Source organism: Hippoglossus hippoglossus, chromosome 16 (genome assembly GCF_009819705.1).
Source record: "Hippoglossus hippoglossus isolate fHipHip1 chromosome 16, fHipHip1.pri, whole genome shotgun sequence".
Taxonomy (NCBI): domain Eukaryota; kingdom Metazoa; phylum Chordata; class Actinopteri; order Pleuronectiformes; family Pleuronectidae; genus Hippoglossus; species Hippoglossus hippoglossus.
Window position 1 is genome coordinate 110,423 of NC_047166.1, and position 18,108 is coordinate 128,530.

At 44.5% G+C, this 18,108-nt stretch overlaps 1 protein-coding gene across 1 annotated transcript; it reads left to right on the plus strand.

The window, feature by feature from the left end:
- The first annotated feature begins 1,984 nt into the window (after positions 1–1,984).
- Positions 1,985–17,795, plus strand: trim33l (tripartite motif containing 33, like). Its single transcript, XM_034610615.1, has 15 exons — positions 1,985–2,272; positions 2,405–2,846; positions 3,560–3,692; positions 3,799–3,925; positions 4,899–5,015; positions 5,089–5,203; positions 5,328–5,474; positions 6,395–6,506; positions 9,237–10,667; positions 10,725–10,921; positions 11,044–11,234; positions 12,158–12,269; positions 12,395–12,451; positions 15,875–16,006; positions 17,139–17,795. The coding sequence occupies exons 1-15, from the start codon at positions 1,989–1,991 to the stop codon at positions 17,367–17,369; spliced, it is 3,828 nt and encodes a 1,275-aa protein (XP_034466506.1). The 5' UTR covers positions 1,985–1,988; the 3' UTR covers positions 17,370–17,795.
- Positions 17,796–18,108: the final 313 nt, after the last annotated feature.

Below are 18,108 nucleotides of genomic sequence, written 5' to 3' on the forward strand. Positions count from 1 at the left end.
GAAAGGTGTCCAAGAGTAAAAGTCTTAAATGATAAAATCCCTCACAGTTCTACTTAAGACCCATAAAAAAACGATATCTCTCAGCTACAGCAGCATAGGGAAGGGGGGGGGGGGGTCCTTCGTGAGTGAACATAGGTGACATAGGTGACTGAGAACCAGATCTCACCAGTTCTCTGACTAGAGGGTGTTTAGCGCAGCACAGTATAAGAACAGCTATTTCAGTTGTCACAAATAAAACTGTAGATCAGTGTTCTGGACGTTTTCTGGAAGCTGGTGAAAGGAGAACTCAGGCAGCAGCTGATGTCTTATGCAGAAGGTTTTAATGTAGACTTGATGCATCAAGGAGACCAGAAGGTGGATCAATATACAAACGTATATTAACAGAGTAACATGAGCAACTGTCTCCCACAGCCTCCCAGTACATCTCCCTCTACTTGCGTCACCCATTCCAACAGCACATCCATGAATGGCTATACCTGCTGTCACTCTATATGTTACATGTAGGTGTTCGCATCCTATTGGATAGTTGAGCCTAAAGTCTATCCCCTAAAGGGATTCCTAAATCACAATGGGCCTCACTCATTAACAGTGCGTACGCCCAAATCTGTGCTTGAACCGTGCATAGGGGATCGTAAATGAGGCCCATTGAGGTCCTACGTCTAGCCACTGGTGAAATACACTAAAGAGTTGAAGTTGGTGCCTCTCTGTCTGGAGCATCGGAGTTAGATCTGAACGTCCCTGAGTGAAGACACTACAATGTCCTGTTGGTCCTTTATCTATAACCTGATCTTGGTTCTGCTTAGAGAGAGAAGGAGGATCTGTGGAACCAGACAGGCTCTATTCTCCTGTACAGATAGAATATACACTATACATAATATATAGTGACATATACTGTAATGTGTGAGGATGGTCAAAAATTCCTCAATGATCTGTAGAACTCTATAACCAGTTATTATCATCATTATTTAGGCGACATGTTTTTTTGATTTAGTTCAGCTCCTTCAATCCACCGATGCAGCCTCACAACCAGAAACTTTTACTCTGAAGGGGAGCTGTCTCTGTTTCCGCCTCTGGATTTGTTGAGTTTTACATTTAAATAAAGAAAGAAGTTTAGTTACACCGAACGTCTTCACTTCAAATCACAACATCATTTATACAACATCAGTTAATATAATTAAAAACATCAGTTATTAAACAACAAGATTAACATTTATTTACAGCTGGACATTAAATACAGTGAAGGACAAAATAAAGAAACATTTTACCACGTGAACATTGCAGATGAATAAACTTCACACACACACGCTGCTCATCCTTGCACACAAGTGGTCACCCGTGGTATTGCAGCGGAAAAATACCTTAAGCCCTAAAAATTATTTTCCCAAGAGATGTGTTTGTCTCTCTGTCCCTTTGTGTCTCTGTTCAGCTTCACCCTTGTTTCTGTCTCACAGTTCAGTGTTGACTTTAGTTTGACTGTTACACATATCAACCAGTCATGAGACATTTACATTTCAACTGAATAGTATCTTTGTCTTTCAGGAGACAGTTCTGTCCCCAACATGGAGCCCTCAAGAGACAGTTCTGTCCCCAACATGGAGCCATCAAGAGACAGTTCTGTCCCCAACATGGAGCCCTCAAGAGACAGTTCTGTCCCCAACATGGAGCCATCAAGAGACAGTTCTGTCCCCAACATGGAGCCATCAAGAGACAGTTCTGTCCCCAACATGGAGCCCTCAAGAGACAGTTCTGTCCCCAACATGGAGCCCTCAAGAGACAGTTCTGTCCCCAACATGGAGCCATCAAGAGACAATTCTGTCCCCAACATGGAGCCATCAAGAGACAATTCTGTCCCCAACATGGAGCCCTCAAGAGACAGTTCTGTCCCCAACATGGAGCCCTCAAGAGACAGTTCTGTCCCCAACATGGAGCCATCAAGAGACAGTTCTGTCCCCAACATGGAGCCCTCAAGAGACAATTCTCTCCCCAACATGGAGCCATCAAGAGACAGTTCTGTCCCCAACATGGAGCCCTCAAGAGACAGTTCTGTCCCCAACATGGAGCCATCAAGAGACAGTTCTGTCCCCAACATGGAGACAACAAGAGACAGTTCTGTCCCCAACATGGAGACAACAGAGGACAGTTCTGTCCCCAACATGGAGACAACAAGAGACAGTTCTGTCCCCAACATGGAGACAACAGACGAAAGTTCTGTCCCCAACATGGAGACAACAGAGGACAGTTCTGTCCCCAACATGGAGCCATCAAGAGACAGTTCTGTCCCCAATATGGAGACAACAGAGGACAGTTCTGTCCCCAACTTGGAGACAACAAGAGTTAGTTCTGTCCCCAACCTGGAGACAACAGAGGACAGTTCTGTCCCCAACATGGAGACAACAAGAGACAGTTCTGTCCCCAACATGGAGACAACAGAGGACAGTTCTGTCCCCAACATGGATACAACAAGAGACAGTTCTGTCCCCAACATGGATACAACAAGAGACAGTTCTGTCCTCAACATGGAGACAACAAGAGACAGTTCTGTCCCCAACATGGAGCCCTCAAGAGACAGTTCTGTCCCCAACATGGAGCCATCAAGAGACAGTTCTGTCCCCAACATGGAGACAACAGAGGACAGTTCTGTCCCCAACATGGAGCCATCAAGAGACAGTTCTGTCCCCAACATGGAGACAACAGAGGACAGTTCTGTCCCCAACATGGAGCCATCAAGAGACAGTTCTGTCCCCAACATTGATACAACAAGAGACAGTTCTGTCCCCAACATTGATACAACAAGAGACAGTTCCGTCCCCAACATGGAGACAACAGAAGACAGCCTCAATCAGCAGGTAACCAGAGTCACATCCACAGTTGGTTTAACTCAAACTAAAAGACAGGGTGGTGTATGTAGTACAGTATATACTGTATGTATAGTATAAACTTCATGTGCTGTATATAACTGATCAAATATTATTGTTACCCGGAACCTTATCCAGAAAATCCACATTTTACTTCCTGTGTCTCCAGTTAAACATTAGTCACGTCTGACCTCTGTCTCATCGTTCCCCCTCCTCCTCCTGTTCCTCTTCTCTCTCTTCTTCCTCTTCCACTTTCTACTCCTCTTGTTCCTTTTCCACCTCCTCCTCCTCCTTTTCCTCCTTCTCTTCCACCTCCTCCTCTTCTTTCTTGTCCATCTCCACCTGTTCCTCTTACACCTCCTCCTCTTCTTCCAACTCCTCTTCCTCTTCCACCTCCTCTTCCTTTTCCTCCTTCTCTTCCACCTCCTCTTCTTCCACCTCCTCCTCCTCTTCTTCTTTCTTTTCCACCTCTTCTTCCACCTCCTCTTCTTCCTCCTCTTCTTTCTTGTCCACCTCTTCCTCTTCCACCTCCTCCTCTTCTTCCTCTTCCACCTCCTCCTCTTCCTCCACCTCCTCTTCTTTCTTGTCCACCTCCACCTCTTCCTCTTCCACCTCCTCCTCTTCTTCCTCTTCCACCTCCTCCTCCTTTTCCTCCTTCTCTTCCACCTCCTCTTCTTCCACCTCTTCCTCTTCCACCTCCTCAGTGCTGCAGCTGTGACACCTCCTCTTCCAGATGTTGGTGTGTGGACTGTGGTGAGGCTCTGTGTGACGACTGTGTGTCGGCTCATCGTAGAGTCACAGTAACCAGATCACACCGGATCCTCAACCAGCCGCCAGGTCAGCCCCCCCCCACCCCCCACAAGCTGCTGATGTCACTTCCTGTATCTGAGGATCGGGGGCGTTCTCTCTCTCACCTGCTCAGCGTCTTCGTTTGTCTCCTCAGGAAACGTCTCGACTCTTCCGACCAAGTTCTGCAGACTCCACCCGTCTGAGCCGCTCAAACTCTTCTGCCGCACATGTTTCCAGTACACCTGTCGAGACTGTCAGCTGATTGGTCACATGAACCACAGGTACACGCCCCCCACGGGCGCTTTAATAAAACACACGGCTCCTTCAGCAGTGTTTCTATTGTCTGTCCATTTATATAAATACAGACCATTTACTATTCTTTAAGACGTGGAAGTGAAGACGCCTCTGTTTGAATCCCATGATGTGGCCTCTGACACACTCTGACTCTGAGGACACACTGACTCTGAGGACACACACTGACTCTGAGGACACACTCTGTCTCTGAGGACACACTCTGTCTCTGAGGACACACACTGACTCTGAGGACACACACTGACTGAGGACATACACTGACTCTGAGGACACTCTGTCTCTGAGGACACACACTGACTCTGAGGACACACTCTGTCTCTGAGGACACACACTGACTCTGAGGACACACACTGACTCTGAGGACACACTCTGACTCTGAGGACACACTGTCTCTGAGAACACACTGTCTCTGAGGACACACACTGACTCTGAGGACACACTCTGACTCTGAGGACACACACTGACTCTGAGTACACACACTGACTCTGAGGACACACTCTGTCTCTGAGGACACACACTGACTGAGGACACACTCTGACTCTGAGGACACACACTGACTCTGAGGACACACACTGACTCTGAGGACACACTCTGTCTCTGAGGACACACACTGACTCTGAGGACACACACTGACTCTGAGGACACACTCTGACTCTGAGGACACACTCTGACTCTGAGGACACACACTGACTCTGAGGACACACTCTGTCTCTGAGGACACACACTGACTCTGAGGACACACTCTGACTCTGAGGAGTCGGAGTCTCTGCAAACAGAGAGATTGAGATGTACTGGGTGAGTTAGAGGCTGAGATCCACTTCACCAACCAGACATTGATTTAAACTTCCCCAACATGGTGGACTCTGCAGATGTAAAGGCTCATTCTGAGGTAACAAGAACACGATGACTCTCAGATCAGCTGATTGCGTCTCGTCCTCTCAGGTATCTGTTCGTCAGTGACGCTCTGAACCATACCAAGAAGCAGCTGGTGACCTGGACTCAGCCAATCAGAGCGCAGAGAGACACAGCGAGTCGGAGTCTGAAGGACATGCAGACCAGGTACGGTCCTGACTTTCTGTCTGCCGTCTCCATGGAAACAAGCAGCTGTAAATATAAGTATGTTGTATTTCAGGCTGCAGCACATCAAGGAAGGTGAATCTCAGCTGGAAGCGGAGCTGAAGAAGTCGTTCGACATCTGTGCTCAGCTCCTAAAGAGGAGGATGGACAACCTGATGGAGGAGGTCAAGGTAACATCACATGACCTGCAGACTGCTGATCCCATGACCAGCTGATGGATAGAAAATTAACTGGCAACTATGATCAATGAAGTTTTTGTAATGAAAGATTGAGTTTGTGTCGGTGTGTGAGCAGAGGGAGTTGAAGAGTGAGAGTGACTCGATTCAGAAGCAGATGGAGAAACTGAACCAGCTGCAGAAGAAACAGATTTTGGTGACTGAGAGCGCAGATAGAGCTCAGAACGTCCAGGACCTGCAGAGCCTGTTCAGATGCTGCACACAGGTGAGACCCTGGCCCTTCATTCACGCATCTACGTTTTCATTTTAAAATGAAAACCACCGTCCAGATGAGTGCTTGAGCTCCGGATCAGAAATAACCTCCGTCCACACTAACACACCTGAGAACACATGACCATTCACGCACACTGGTCATGTGATGCAAACAGGAAGTAAATGTTCTGTATTTATATAAAGATATTTTCTAGTCTTCATGACTCAAAGCTCTTAACAGTTTATTGCCAATTACTCATTCACACACACATTCATACGGTGCATCTATGGGCAGCACTTTTTCTATTGGGGCAATTCAGGGTTCAGTATCTTGCCCAAGGACACATCGGCATGCAGACTGTGCACGGAAGACTGTGATTGAACCGCCGACCTTCTGGTTAGGCTCCACCCCCCCAGCCACAGCCGCCTCCCAAGTAGATTGTCTCCTCTGCAGTTAGTTGCTTAGTTACAGAAAATACTACGAATGGGGAACAGCGATGATTCATTTTTGAAACTGTTACTGACAATTAGTTTTAGCATCAAGGCTGGAAATGCTGCAAGAGTGTGGGCGGAGCCTAACTGTGCTCTTTTCTCCCTGAGCTCGTTAACGTATCTGCTCCGGCAATCATCAACATGATCTCAGAAACATCTGGAAGAAAAGCACAGTGCACATTTTTTAATCATAACTGAAGAATTTATTGACTCATCTTGACAAAATAGACTTTAAACCCTTTTATTAAATTCCCTCAGTCTTCACTATGACATGAGTCAGGATTTAAACTGAAAGTAAATTAGTTGATAGAAGTGAACAACCACTAGTCTGTGATTCTATTTTTGTTTCTGTTCTGATTAGAAATGATTTAGTAGAAATAAAAAAAATGTTGTAAACAAAACAGAGGTAAGCAACCACTTGTTATTGTTTTCTTTCTGCAGGTGAAGTGTCAGCTGAAGGATCTTCAGGATCAGGACCGGTCTCCTCCTGAGACCATGCAGCTGCTGCAGGTCATCGTCGAACGCCAGTCTCTTGAAACGCTTTTAAACTTTGGTGAGCTGTGTTCATCTGATAATTTTATATGTGGAAATAATCAGTACCAGTGGTGGCCAAAGCATTCTGAAAACATGTCTCATGAACATTTATGTACACTGGTCATGTGGTGTAAACAGGAAGTAGTTGGTTGCTTAGTTACAGAAAATTATCTGAAGGAGAAACAGTGATGGTGAAAACGACACCCAGCTGTTCATATCTATGAAGCCTGATGAATCTAATCACTTAGTCCAACTTCAGGAACGTCTGAAGAACATCAAGGTCTGGATGACCCAGAACTTCTTACTTCTAAATTCAGACTGAGCTCATTGTAATGGTCCCTAAACATCTGAGAGAAACACTGATCAGATAGTCCCCTTGGTGTTAGTTTGGCCCCAGCTCCACTGTGAGGAACCTTGAGTTTGGACCAGGACACGTGACCCACATATAAAACAAGTCTCTAGGACAGCTTTCTTCCACCTGCACAGTATTATGAACATTAAAAATGAACGAGTGCTGACAGGAACTAGGAGAGATCATATTACTGCTCTTAGCTTCTCTGCATTGGCTCCTTGTAAAACTCTGAATATCAAGATCCTGCTCCTCACATATAAAGTCCTTAACAATCAAGCCCTTCATATGATGATGTTCTCCTTTACACTTGACATCTATTGCACTTCTGTCTGTCCTGGGAGACGGATCCTCACATGTGTCTCTGAGGTTTCTACGTTCTTTTTATCCTGTTAAAAGGGTTTTTTAGTAGTTTTTCCTTACTCTTGTTGAGGGTTAAGGACAGAGGGTGTCACACCATGTTAAAGCCCTATGAGACAAATTGTGATTTGTGAATATGGGCTATACAAATAAAATTTGATTGATTGATTGATATATATATCAAAGAGCTCAAAACACTGTATTGTCCAAATAGAACACTGCACTCCCAAAACACAGGTTCTCTTGTGGTTCTAGAGCCTGTAAGAGTAGAACCTTCAGCTACCAGGCTCCTCTCCTGTGGAACCAGCTCTCACTCTGGGTTCTAGAGTCAGACACCATCTCTATATTTAAGGTTAAAGTTAAAACGTTCCTCTTTGATAAAGCCCATAGTTCTGGATCAGGTCCTGAAACATCCCTTAGTTATGCTGCTGTAGGTCTAGACTGCTGGAGAACTCCCATCATGCACTGAGCACTTCTCTTCTCTCTGTCTTTCTTTTGTCTGAGCGACGACGAGGTGGAGCTGTTACTGACAGGAAGTGTTAGCGATGCTTTGTGTTCACCGCTGGTCGTCGAGTCATGTGACTGATAAGTACAAATCAGGAAGAGAACGTGGGCGTCAGCATCATCGTTTTAAAAATCTCAGTTTCTGTTCGTCCAGACTAAAACACAACCCCACAGTTAAAGGGATAGTTCACAGAGAAATGAAAATTCACTTATTATCTACTCACCACTATGATGGAGGGGGGGTTGAAGTGTTTGAGTCCACAAAACACTTCTGGAGTTTCAGGGACAGCGCTGCAGCAGAATCCAACACAATTGAAGTAACTGGTGACTTATTCTTCAGACGTAATAAAACAACAGAAAAAAACCAACTTTAAATTACTTTAAAGTTCATTGAGCTGACGCTTTTATCCAAAGCAACTCACAATAAGTGCATCAACCATGAGGGAAAAAACCCCGAAACCCAGAACAGCAAGAATCAAGAAAGTACAATTTGCTTCAAGAAAGCCAAACTACAAAGTGCTATATGTAAGTGCAACTAAATATATATATTATAATTTTCTTATACAAGGTGTAGTCTGAAGAGAAGTGTCTTTAGTCTGCAGAGGAAGATGTGTGGACTTTCTGTCCTGATGTCATTGTGGAGCTCGTTCCACCATTTAGGACACAGCATAGCAGAGTTGTGATGTTGTTGAGTGGCAGCTGTCCCTCGCAGTGAGGGAGCAGCCGATTGGCTGATGCAGAGCGGAGTGGACGGGCTGTAAGGTTTGACCATGTCTCCATTCTGCTCCTGTGATATCATCAAGTGTCCACAAGCCCCAACATTCATATTCAACTCCAAACGAGGTCATTTACACCAAGTTTTTAGCCGTTTTAAGTTTCTCTTATTTTTTTTACGTTTGAAGAATCGGTCACGATTGACTTCAGTTGTATTGGATTTGGCTGCAACACAGTTTACCCCTGAAACTCCAAAGGCGTTTTGTGGACTCACACATTCCATTTTCTATGAACTATCCCTTCAAGCCCTATGAGACAAATTTTGATTTGTGAATATTGAAAATATAATTTGATTGATTGATTTTCAAAATAAAACGAGACCAGCAGCGTTAAGGCAAGTCTCTGATTTAGAGGCTAGGAGTAACCATCGCAACAATGATGAGTTTTAAAACTCAAATGTTGTAACGTGTGTTTAGCCTTGAACATCACAGAACTGATGTGATGTGAACTTAGGGTTAGGGTTAACCCTAACCCTATTTATATATTATATATAAATATAATAATAATGAATAAATATGTATACATTTATTATTATAATATATATTGTAAATAAAATGTCTGCACCAGACTCAGGATCAGTTCAACCGCTGGAATCAGAAATTTCTATTCAAGTTATTCATAAAGATTTTTTAAAATCTCCAGTTGTTTGATTGTTCCATTTATTAATTTCAGAAACAATGAGATGTTAATTTAAGCACATTCCAATATCAACCAGTGGATTGGTTATATCAGCTGCTGACACGTCATTGTTTTATTTTCCAGGTAAACTTGAAGTCGAGAAGATTCCCTTCTCCATCTCACAAACCTCCAATCGGAATCCTCCTCCCACCTCAACCTGTCCTACACCCTCCAGCATGCCCCCATCTCCCCAAACCACTACCACCAGTGTCACTGTTCCCCCCATTTCAGTCAGCGGTTCTTCTGCATTGTTACAGTTGTCGTCCACTCAGTTGAGTCTTCTTCCCTCCTCCGGCCCAAACCTCAACCAGCCCATCCCTCCTGTGACAACAAGCTTTGCAGTTACCTACCCCAAGCATGTCCCACCTCTGTCCTCCTCAACTCTGGAGTCAGGGTCTCCTTCGCAGAGAAACCCAAACCTAATGATGCTGTTGAATCACGTCCTGCCAGTTTCTTCTTTAGTCAGTCTGAAGCCTATCACATCCAATTTTTTCCAGTCGACAGATCAATCTTCGTGCGGCACAGTCCTCAAACCATCTCTGGTTCTGAAACAAACAAGTGTTTCTGATCAGAACCAGCCTTCCACCGCACTGCTTACCAAACTTCAGATTGTGCAGCAGGTGCCCTGCTGGCCCCACAGTGTCTCCGCAGTCATGCCTCAGTTTCCCTTGATGCTCAGTCAGACTAAGGCCAACACCTTACCTGCAGAGACCTTACCAACAAACACATTGATAGGAAAGGATTTGCCAAAACAACAGAATCACTTGGGCCTTGAGAGAAACTCTGCATTGCTTCTGGGCAGAAAGTCGGTCCCAGCAGAGAGCCGTCAGGCCTCACTCAGTCAGTGGATACGTCCTGTGTCCTCTGCAGGAAACTCTCGATCTGTTGGACAGGGACACAAAGTGCTGCCAAAGCACCACAATCTGACAGATAGAAGCTCTGCACCTCCGGCCCAACTAACTCTCATGTGTGACACATACGGTAAAAGGTATGAGATACCTTTTTCCTCCTCTGTGAAACACCGGCAGATTCCGGTGGTGAAGGCAGTGGCAGACTCTGCCTGTGATCACACAGTGCAACAGATGTCAACAAGGCAGGAAGAGCCTCCTGAAAACAAACCAACCTCTACCGTGTCGGAAGAAACCGAACCTGCCGAGAGCAAACCAACCTCCACCCTGTGTGAAGAAACTGAAGCTGCAGAAAACAACCCAACATCCACCGTATCTGAGGAAACTGAACTCGAGGAGAAGAAATCGACCTTCAACAGACCAACCTTCATCGTATCTGAGGAAACGGAACCTGCAAAGAACAAACCAAACTTTAACAAACCAACATTCATTGATTCTGAAAGAACAGAATCTACAGGTAAACGGCCTCAAACAGACAGAACTGCTGAAGATCTGAGCTCTGTGATTGGACTGCATGACTTCTGTCTGAGCAAATGTCAGCCCAGAGTGTCACTATTCAGACTGCCATTGTCCCTGCTCCGAATTGCATATCCAATGCTAAGTTCCAGTCTCCCTGCAGAAAACAAACACATGTCTGCCAAATGTGAAGAAACTGAACCTGCAGGGAAATTGTCTCCACCTGAAGCAACAGATACTGAAGAACTGAGCTTTGAGACTGGACAGCGGGACCTCAGTCAGCCCAGAGTGTCTCTGAGCAGACTACCATTGTCCCTGCTACCAACTCAACGTTCGCTCCCTGGTGTTGTCGCCAGAGATGCTGACGATGAGATTTACGTGGAAGAGCTGGATGAGGACTGTCAGGTAGGAAGTCACGTGTCAGTCATGATGTTTGAGCCAATAAACTGGACCAGGCAGCATTAACACATTAACCAGCTAACCTTAAACCACTTAGGTGAGACTACCGTTGCTCTCTTGTGTTTCAGTCCCACGTCAGTGACATCTCGGATGACTTTGGGGATTTCACAGAACCTCTTTCGTCTCCGGAGTCTCCTGTGACGCTAGAGATAGTTTACTGCTCAGCATGTGGATCTGATAACAGTTCAATAATCTGCTCATCCTGTGGTCGAGGATACCACAGAGACTGTCATATTCCCCCTGTTGGACCTGACATGTGGTAAGAATCAGTGAAGCTCATAAGGTTTGGTGATTTCTACAGTATTTACATATTTACATTTACAATTTCATTTGGAAAATGCTTCTTTCCAAAGTGACTTACATTCATTTCAGTAGGAGAGCTGTATCCATCCAATGAGACAAAGAGTAGAAGATCAGGTGAAGAAGTCACAGTCAGGTCATGTAAGGATGTTAGAGGTGAAAGGAGAGGAGCTTCAGGAGTTAATCAAAGACAGAGAGATTGTCTTGCTCTCTGTAGACAGAGTTAACAATAGTGAGTAAGTTTGATTCTGGAGGTCAGGGGTCATCAATGGAGTTGCTGGATCACCTGTCAGAGTATCACTGAGCATGAAGGGAGGAGTCAGACAAGAGAACTATGGTCTGAACTAGGAGCTGGAGACCTGCTCATCAAACATGACTCATTTCTCATGATTTGGCTGAGGTGAGAGAAGAAGAGGTGATTCTGATGAGGATGATGTCATTCATTGGCCAAGATGATGAAGAGTTCAGTCTTTGGAGAGGTTTAGTTGAAGGTGCCATTCCTTCATTTTTGTATATATGTCACAGATTGTGTTGAGACCTTGGGTCTTCTGGCAGGAAGAGTTGGGTGTCATCCACGTGACATGAGGAGTCATCTGAGGAGATAATTGGACACAAGGAAGCGTTTCATATTGTTGAGAGAAGGTGCCCCTGCACCGAGCCTGTCTGTCTACACCATGACAGTGAAACCATCAACCTTATTTACAACATAATCTTGTAGCATTGCTCAGTGCAGCTAAAAATCTCATAAATGAAGAGTATTTGTTCAGAACAAAGAAGTTAGTTGTTTTGCTGGATTATGCACTTTAATTCAATTAAATTTTATTTCTATAGCGCCAAATCATAATATACGGTGTCTTTTCGTCCCTCGTCTTTGTCTTACAGGACAGAGTGGAACTGTTCACTATGTCAGGACCTGTCGGACCCTTCAGACCCCTACAGCTCTAAGAGACCAAAGAGTCCTCAGGGTCCCTGTCTCAATCTACTGGACCAGAGGGTCAGAGTTTGCACCCACCAATCTAATATTCCCATCAGTTATTGAAGTTGCACCAAATACTTTATTTATTTAGTTTTCTGGTATCAGCTGCAGACGCTGTGTTTTAAACTGTTGTTTTGTTTCAGAGGTGTGAAAGTCTGCTGCTGCACCTGAAGGTCGAAGGCTGCAGTCGGCTCTCTAAGGTCAGTTCATCCACAGTGACACTGTGGACCCTGTGTCTGGTGACTGCGAATCTTATGTTCATACATATGAGGGCACTGTTCACCACTGAAGAGTCTTTAACCAAAGACGCACTGATCTATTACATTTCATTTAGCTGACGCTTTTATCCAAAGCTCCACTTATAATAAGTGCATCAACCATGAGGGTAGAATCCCAGAACAACAAGAATCAAGTACAATTTGCTTCAAGTAGGCCAAACTAAAAAGTGCTATATGTAAGTGCTACTAAATATATATATAGTATTTTCTTTTTGTTTGTTTTTTTAATCCAAGGTGTGGTCTGAAGAGATGTGTCTTTAGTCTGCGGAGGAAGATGTGTAGACTTTCTGTCCTGGTGTCATTGGGGAGCTCGTTCCACCGTTTAGGAGCCAGGACAGCAAAGAGTTGTGATGTTGTTGAGTGACAGCTGTCCCTCGCAGTGAGGGAGCAGCTGATTGGCTGATGCAGAGCGGAGTGGACGGGCTTGGTTGTAAGGTTTGACCATGTCCTGGATGTAGACTGGACCCGATCCGTTCACGGCACGGTACGCAAGTACCAATGTCTTGAAACGGATGTGGGCAGCCACTGGTAACCAGTGAAGGAGCAGAGGAGCGTGAGTGAACTCAGGTTAAAGACCAGTGGAGCTGCTGCTTTCTGGATGAGCTGCAGAGGTCGGAGGGCAGCAGCAGGTAGACCTGGCAGGAGGGGGGGGCAGTAGTCTTGGTGTGAGGGAGAGTTGACTGTCGAGTGTCACACCCAGGTTCCTAGCAGTCTTGGGGGGGGGGGCTAACACAGAGTTGTCAAAGGTAATAGTCAGGTCGTGGGTGGGAGAGTCTTTCCCTGGAAGGAAAAGTAGTTCAGTCTTGTCAAGGTTAAGTTTCAGGTGGTGCAGACATCCACTGAGAGATGTCAGTCAGACAGAGATTCCTGCTGCTGCCTGTGTTTCAGATTGAGGAAAAGAGAGGATTAGTTGGGTGTCATCAGCGTAGCTGTGGTAGGAAAAGCCATGTGAGTGAATGACAGAGCCGAGAGAGAAGAGGAGGGGACCCAGGACGGAACCTTGAGGGACCCCAGTAGTGAGAGGACAAGGTTCAGACACAGATCCTCTCCAAGTTACCCAGTAAGTGTGGTCGTTGAGGTAGGATGAGAGCAGGGAGAGAGCAGAGCCTGAGACACCCAGGTCCTGAGGGGGGGGGGATAAGGATCTGGTGGTTCACTGTGTCAAATGCAGCAGAGAGGTCTAGAAGGATGAGGACAGAGGAGAGAGAGGCGGCTGTAGCAGTGTGAAGCTGCTCAGAGACAGCAAGGAGGACAGTCTCAGTTGAGTGGCCTTGAAACCAGACTGGTGAGGGTCAAGAAGGTTGTTATGGTGGAGATGGGAGGAGAGTTGATTAAAGATCGCTCGCTCAGGGCTGTGGAAACAAAGGGAAGAAGAGAGACAGGTCTGTAGTGGTTTACTTCAGATGGGCCGAGGGGGGGGGGGTTTCTTCAGGAGAGGGTTTACTCTTGCCTCCTTCAGAGAGTTAGGGAAACAGCCAGTTGACAGGGAAGTGTTGATAAGATGGGTGAGAAAAGGAAGAAGGTCAGGAGCGATAGACTGGAGAATGTGAGATGGGGTCAAGGGGGCAGGTGGTTGGGGGGGCGGAGGTTACCAAGGTAAGAACTTGATTGGGAGACGGGGGTGAAAGAGGAAAGTGAAGATGATGAAGATGAAGATGATTGAAGTGTAGTTATAGAAGGAGGATTAGAGAATGAGGAGCGTAGGTCATCTATCTTTTTTGTAAAGTAGTTGACAAAGTGGCTTGGTAGAAGGGAGTCAGACGGAGCTGGGGAGGACTTGGGCTCCGGCCTGAAGTAAGAGGACAGAGAGTCAAAAGAGGAGGACAGAGTAGAAAGGAGACAGTCTGTGGCAGAGTTAGGATGCATGAGTGAGAAGGAGTCAGTGGAAGGGAGATAAAACAGAGGAGGTCAGAGAGGAGGTCAGAGAGGAGGGAGAGAGGGAGAGAGGAGGAGGGAGAGAGGGAGAGAGGGAGCAGGTACAGAGTCTGTTGATGTGGTCGGGTTGTCAGTAGAGAGAGTCAGAGATAAAGAAGTGGTCAGAGACAGGAAGTGGGGTGACAGTGAGGTTAGAGGTAGAGCAGTTTCTGGAAGGACTGAGCGAGAGAGCAAAGGAAGAAAGTAAAGTAATAGGTCAGATGACTTCTCTGTCTGGATGTTGAAGTCACCCAGAAAGACAAGTGGAGGGCCATTTCTGGGATGTTAGATAGGAGGACATTGAATTCTTCCAAGAGGGTTAGGGTTAGCCTACCAGTGGGTCTGGGTGTGTGGGTGAGAGCAGCTGGGGGGGGGATGTGTTGTCTGGTGTGATCCAAGTCTCAGTGAGAGCGAGGAAGTCAAGCGATGCTGGGTAGCAAAGCCAGAGATGAAGTCCGTCTTGCAGGAAGCTGACTGGCAGTTCCAGAGGCCCCCTGTGGCAAGGTGTTGGGTATGTGTGGAACGGGGGGGGGTAGATAGGAGAGGAAAGGTTACGGTAATGGTGTGAACGAGTGCGAGGCCTATAGTGTCTACGAGTAGATCTGGGAACAGGGACGGAAAGTAAACACATATTCAAATAAAAGGAAACAGAGCAGCGTTATAAACTCCTCCCCTGAAAGACTCCAACGAAAGACTCCTTTGTCTTCATCCTCCTTTGTCTTTGTCCTCCGAGTCTTCATCTGACGCTTCAAACAATTCCTGGTTTTACACCAGAGTCGACGATGATTGGCTACAGCTGTGCTGACCACACCCCCTGCTCATGAGTCAATCAGGCACCAGGTGGTAAAGGCCCAGCAATAGAAACTCAGCAGAGTTCAACACAAGAGAAACTTAATCAGTGAAGAGGTGAGTTTCACAAAATCTCCTAATTTACCAAAAACTGATTATGGACAAAGTCTATTTACCTCAAAGGTAGAAAGTAAAGTAGAACTTAACAGAATTGGAATAAATTCAAGCACTTTAACTCGAACTGGTTTTCTCTAACTCTCAAACACTTGAGTGAAACAAAATCCTACCTCATACAATTCAAGGTAAGACAAAACAGTACAAACAAACAATCTAGTTAACCTAACCCTAACCCATTCTAGCAGAGAAGCTTATTTAAAGTATATACTCAGCCTAAATCCAAGTAGTCCAGTAGTATGAAACCCCAGAAGTCCAATGCACACTGCCCGTTTTCATTATCTTAACACTGATCCTAGACTCGGCGTATCACACAATACGTGATCCGGCAGTGTTTCACATTACCTATTACCGAGACAGTGATGGTGTTGGCCCACCATAGTACGCACTGGTCTATCCACTAAGTGGCGCTCCAACAGAACATATGAGAGTAATTTTCACCACTGATGAGTTTTATCTTGTTTTCAGGTCGGTTGTGTTTGGTTTCGTCTGATGTTGATGTCAGAGCGTCTCACTCTCCATCGTCCTCCTGCTTATCAAACACCTGCAGAATTCGTCCGTGACGTCTGGAGTCTATTCAGACAGAGGACGTCCTCACAGGTAATAAAGACTGTATCAGGGACTGTATATAAAGACCATCAGTGACTGTATATAAAGACTGTATCAGGGACTGTATATAAAGATGATCAGTGACTGTATATAAAGACCATCAGTGACTGTATATAAAGACCATCAGTGACTGTATATAAAGATGATCAGTGACTGTATATAAAGACCATCAGTGACTGTATATAAAGACCATCAGTGACTGTATATAAAGACCATCAGTGACTGTATATAAAGATGATCAGTGACTGTATATAAAGACCATCAGTGACTGTATATAAAGACCATCAGTGACTGTATATAAAGATGATCAGTGACTGTATATAAAGATGATCAGTGACTGTATATAAAGACGATCAGTGACTGTATATAAAGACCATCAGTGACTGTATATAAAGACCATCAGTGACTGTATATAAAGACCATCAGTGACTGTATATAAAGATGATCAGTGACTGTATATAAAGATGATCAGTGACTATATATAAAGATGATCAGTGACTGTATATAAAGACCATCAGTGACTGTATATAAAGATGATCAGTGACTGTATATAAAGACAATCAGTGACTGTATATAAAGATGATCAGTGACTGTATATAAAGAGGATCAGTGACTGTATATAAAGACCATCAGTGACTGTATATAAAGAGGATCAGTGACTGTATATGAAGATGATCACTGACTGTATATGAAGACCATCAGTGACTGTATATAAAGACCATCAGTGACTGTATATAAAGACCATCAGTGACTGTATATAAAGATGATCAGTGACTGTATATAAAGATGATCAGTGACTGTATATAAAGACCATCAGTGACTGTATATAAAGACCATCAGTGACTGTATATAAAGATGATCAGTGACTGTATATAAAGAGGATCAGTGACTGTATATGAAGATGATCACTGACTGTATATGAAGACCATCAGTGACTGTATATAAAGACCATCAGTGACTGTATATAAAGACCATCAGTGACTGTATATAAAGATGATCAGTGACTGTATATAAAGATGATCAGTGACTGTATATAAAGATGATCAGTGACTGTATATAAAGATGATCAGTGACTGTATATAAAGACCATCAGTGACTATATAAAGACTTCATTGTTTTTCAGGACGACCTGATGAATCTACGTCAGAGTTTTCGGAACAAATTAATGGAAACTTTCAATTCAGAGCTTCGTCCAACAAACAGGAAGAAGTTGGATTCAAACCAACGTCATCCAGAGAGTGGCTCCACCAGTGAGTCGCTGCTGAAGAAGACGAGGAAGAGGCTGAGGGAGTTACTAGACATGAGGGGACACCCAGGACCCAAGAGGACGAAGACGGACAAGATGGATGTTTAACACAGAAGAAGTCGACCTCTAGAAGTGTTACTGATATTGAACCTAAATAAAGGAACAAACTCAGAAATTGTGGGAACTGAAGTTCATCTGCGTTAAAACTGTTTCTTCTTCCTGCCATGGAGCTGCAGACTCTCAGTTTTAAGAGTTCATTTATTGATTATTGATTTCATATTGAACGTTATTGATACTTTTGATCTTAAGAGATGGTTTCATTATGTTCGTTACTTCAGTCTGAAGGTTTTCAGACTGGCTCTAACAAAGATTGTAAGTGAACAGATGCATCACTTTATGACCTGTAATCTGTTATAATTATAATCTGTTATGTGTGAATGTGTTTGTATAGAAATGATCAGCTGACTGTTCAAGCAGTTTTTTCACTGTGATGCAACAATCAATCACCAATAATAAATATTTCAGTCAGTTGATCTTCATGAATGTTAAAGTAAAATGTTTTGAAGCTCTGTTCAAAGACCCTTTGAGCCGCTGATCATATCTAAACTGAACAGATCAATAACTTCATTTTCTGATGATTCAGGTTTGACCAGTTGATCCACTGAGATACAGATTAGAACAAATAAACTGAACTGTCATCACATGAAAAGTACTTTTCTTTTACCTCAGTTCACGTCACACTGAAACATTTTTACATCTCGGTCTCAGAATGAACGTCTCCACTTTAGTTACTGTAAAGTAAGAAAGTAAGAGGAACTAACTGAAGTAATCAGCTGAGTTTTTAAAT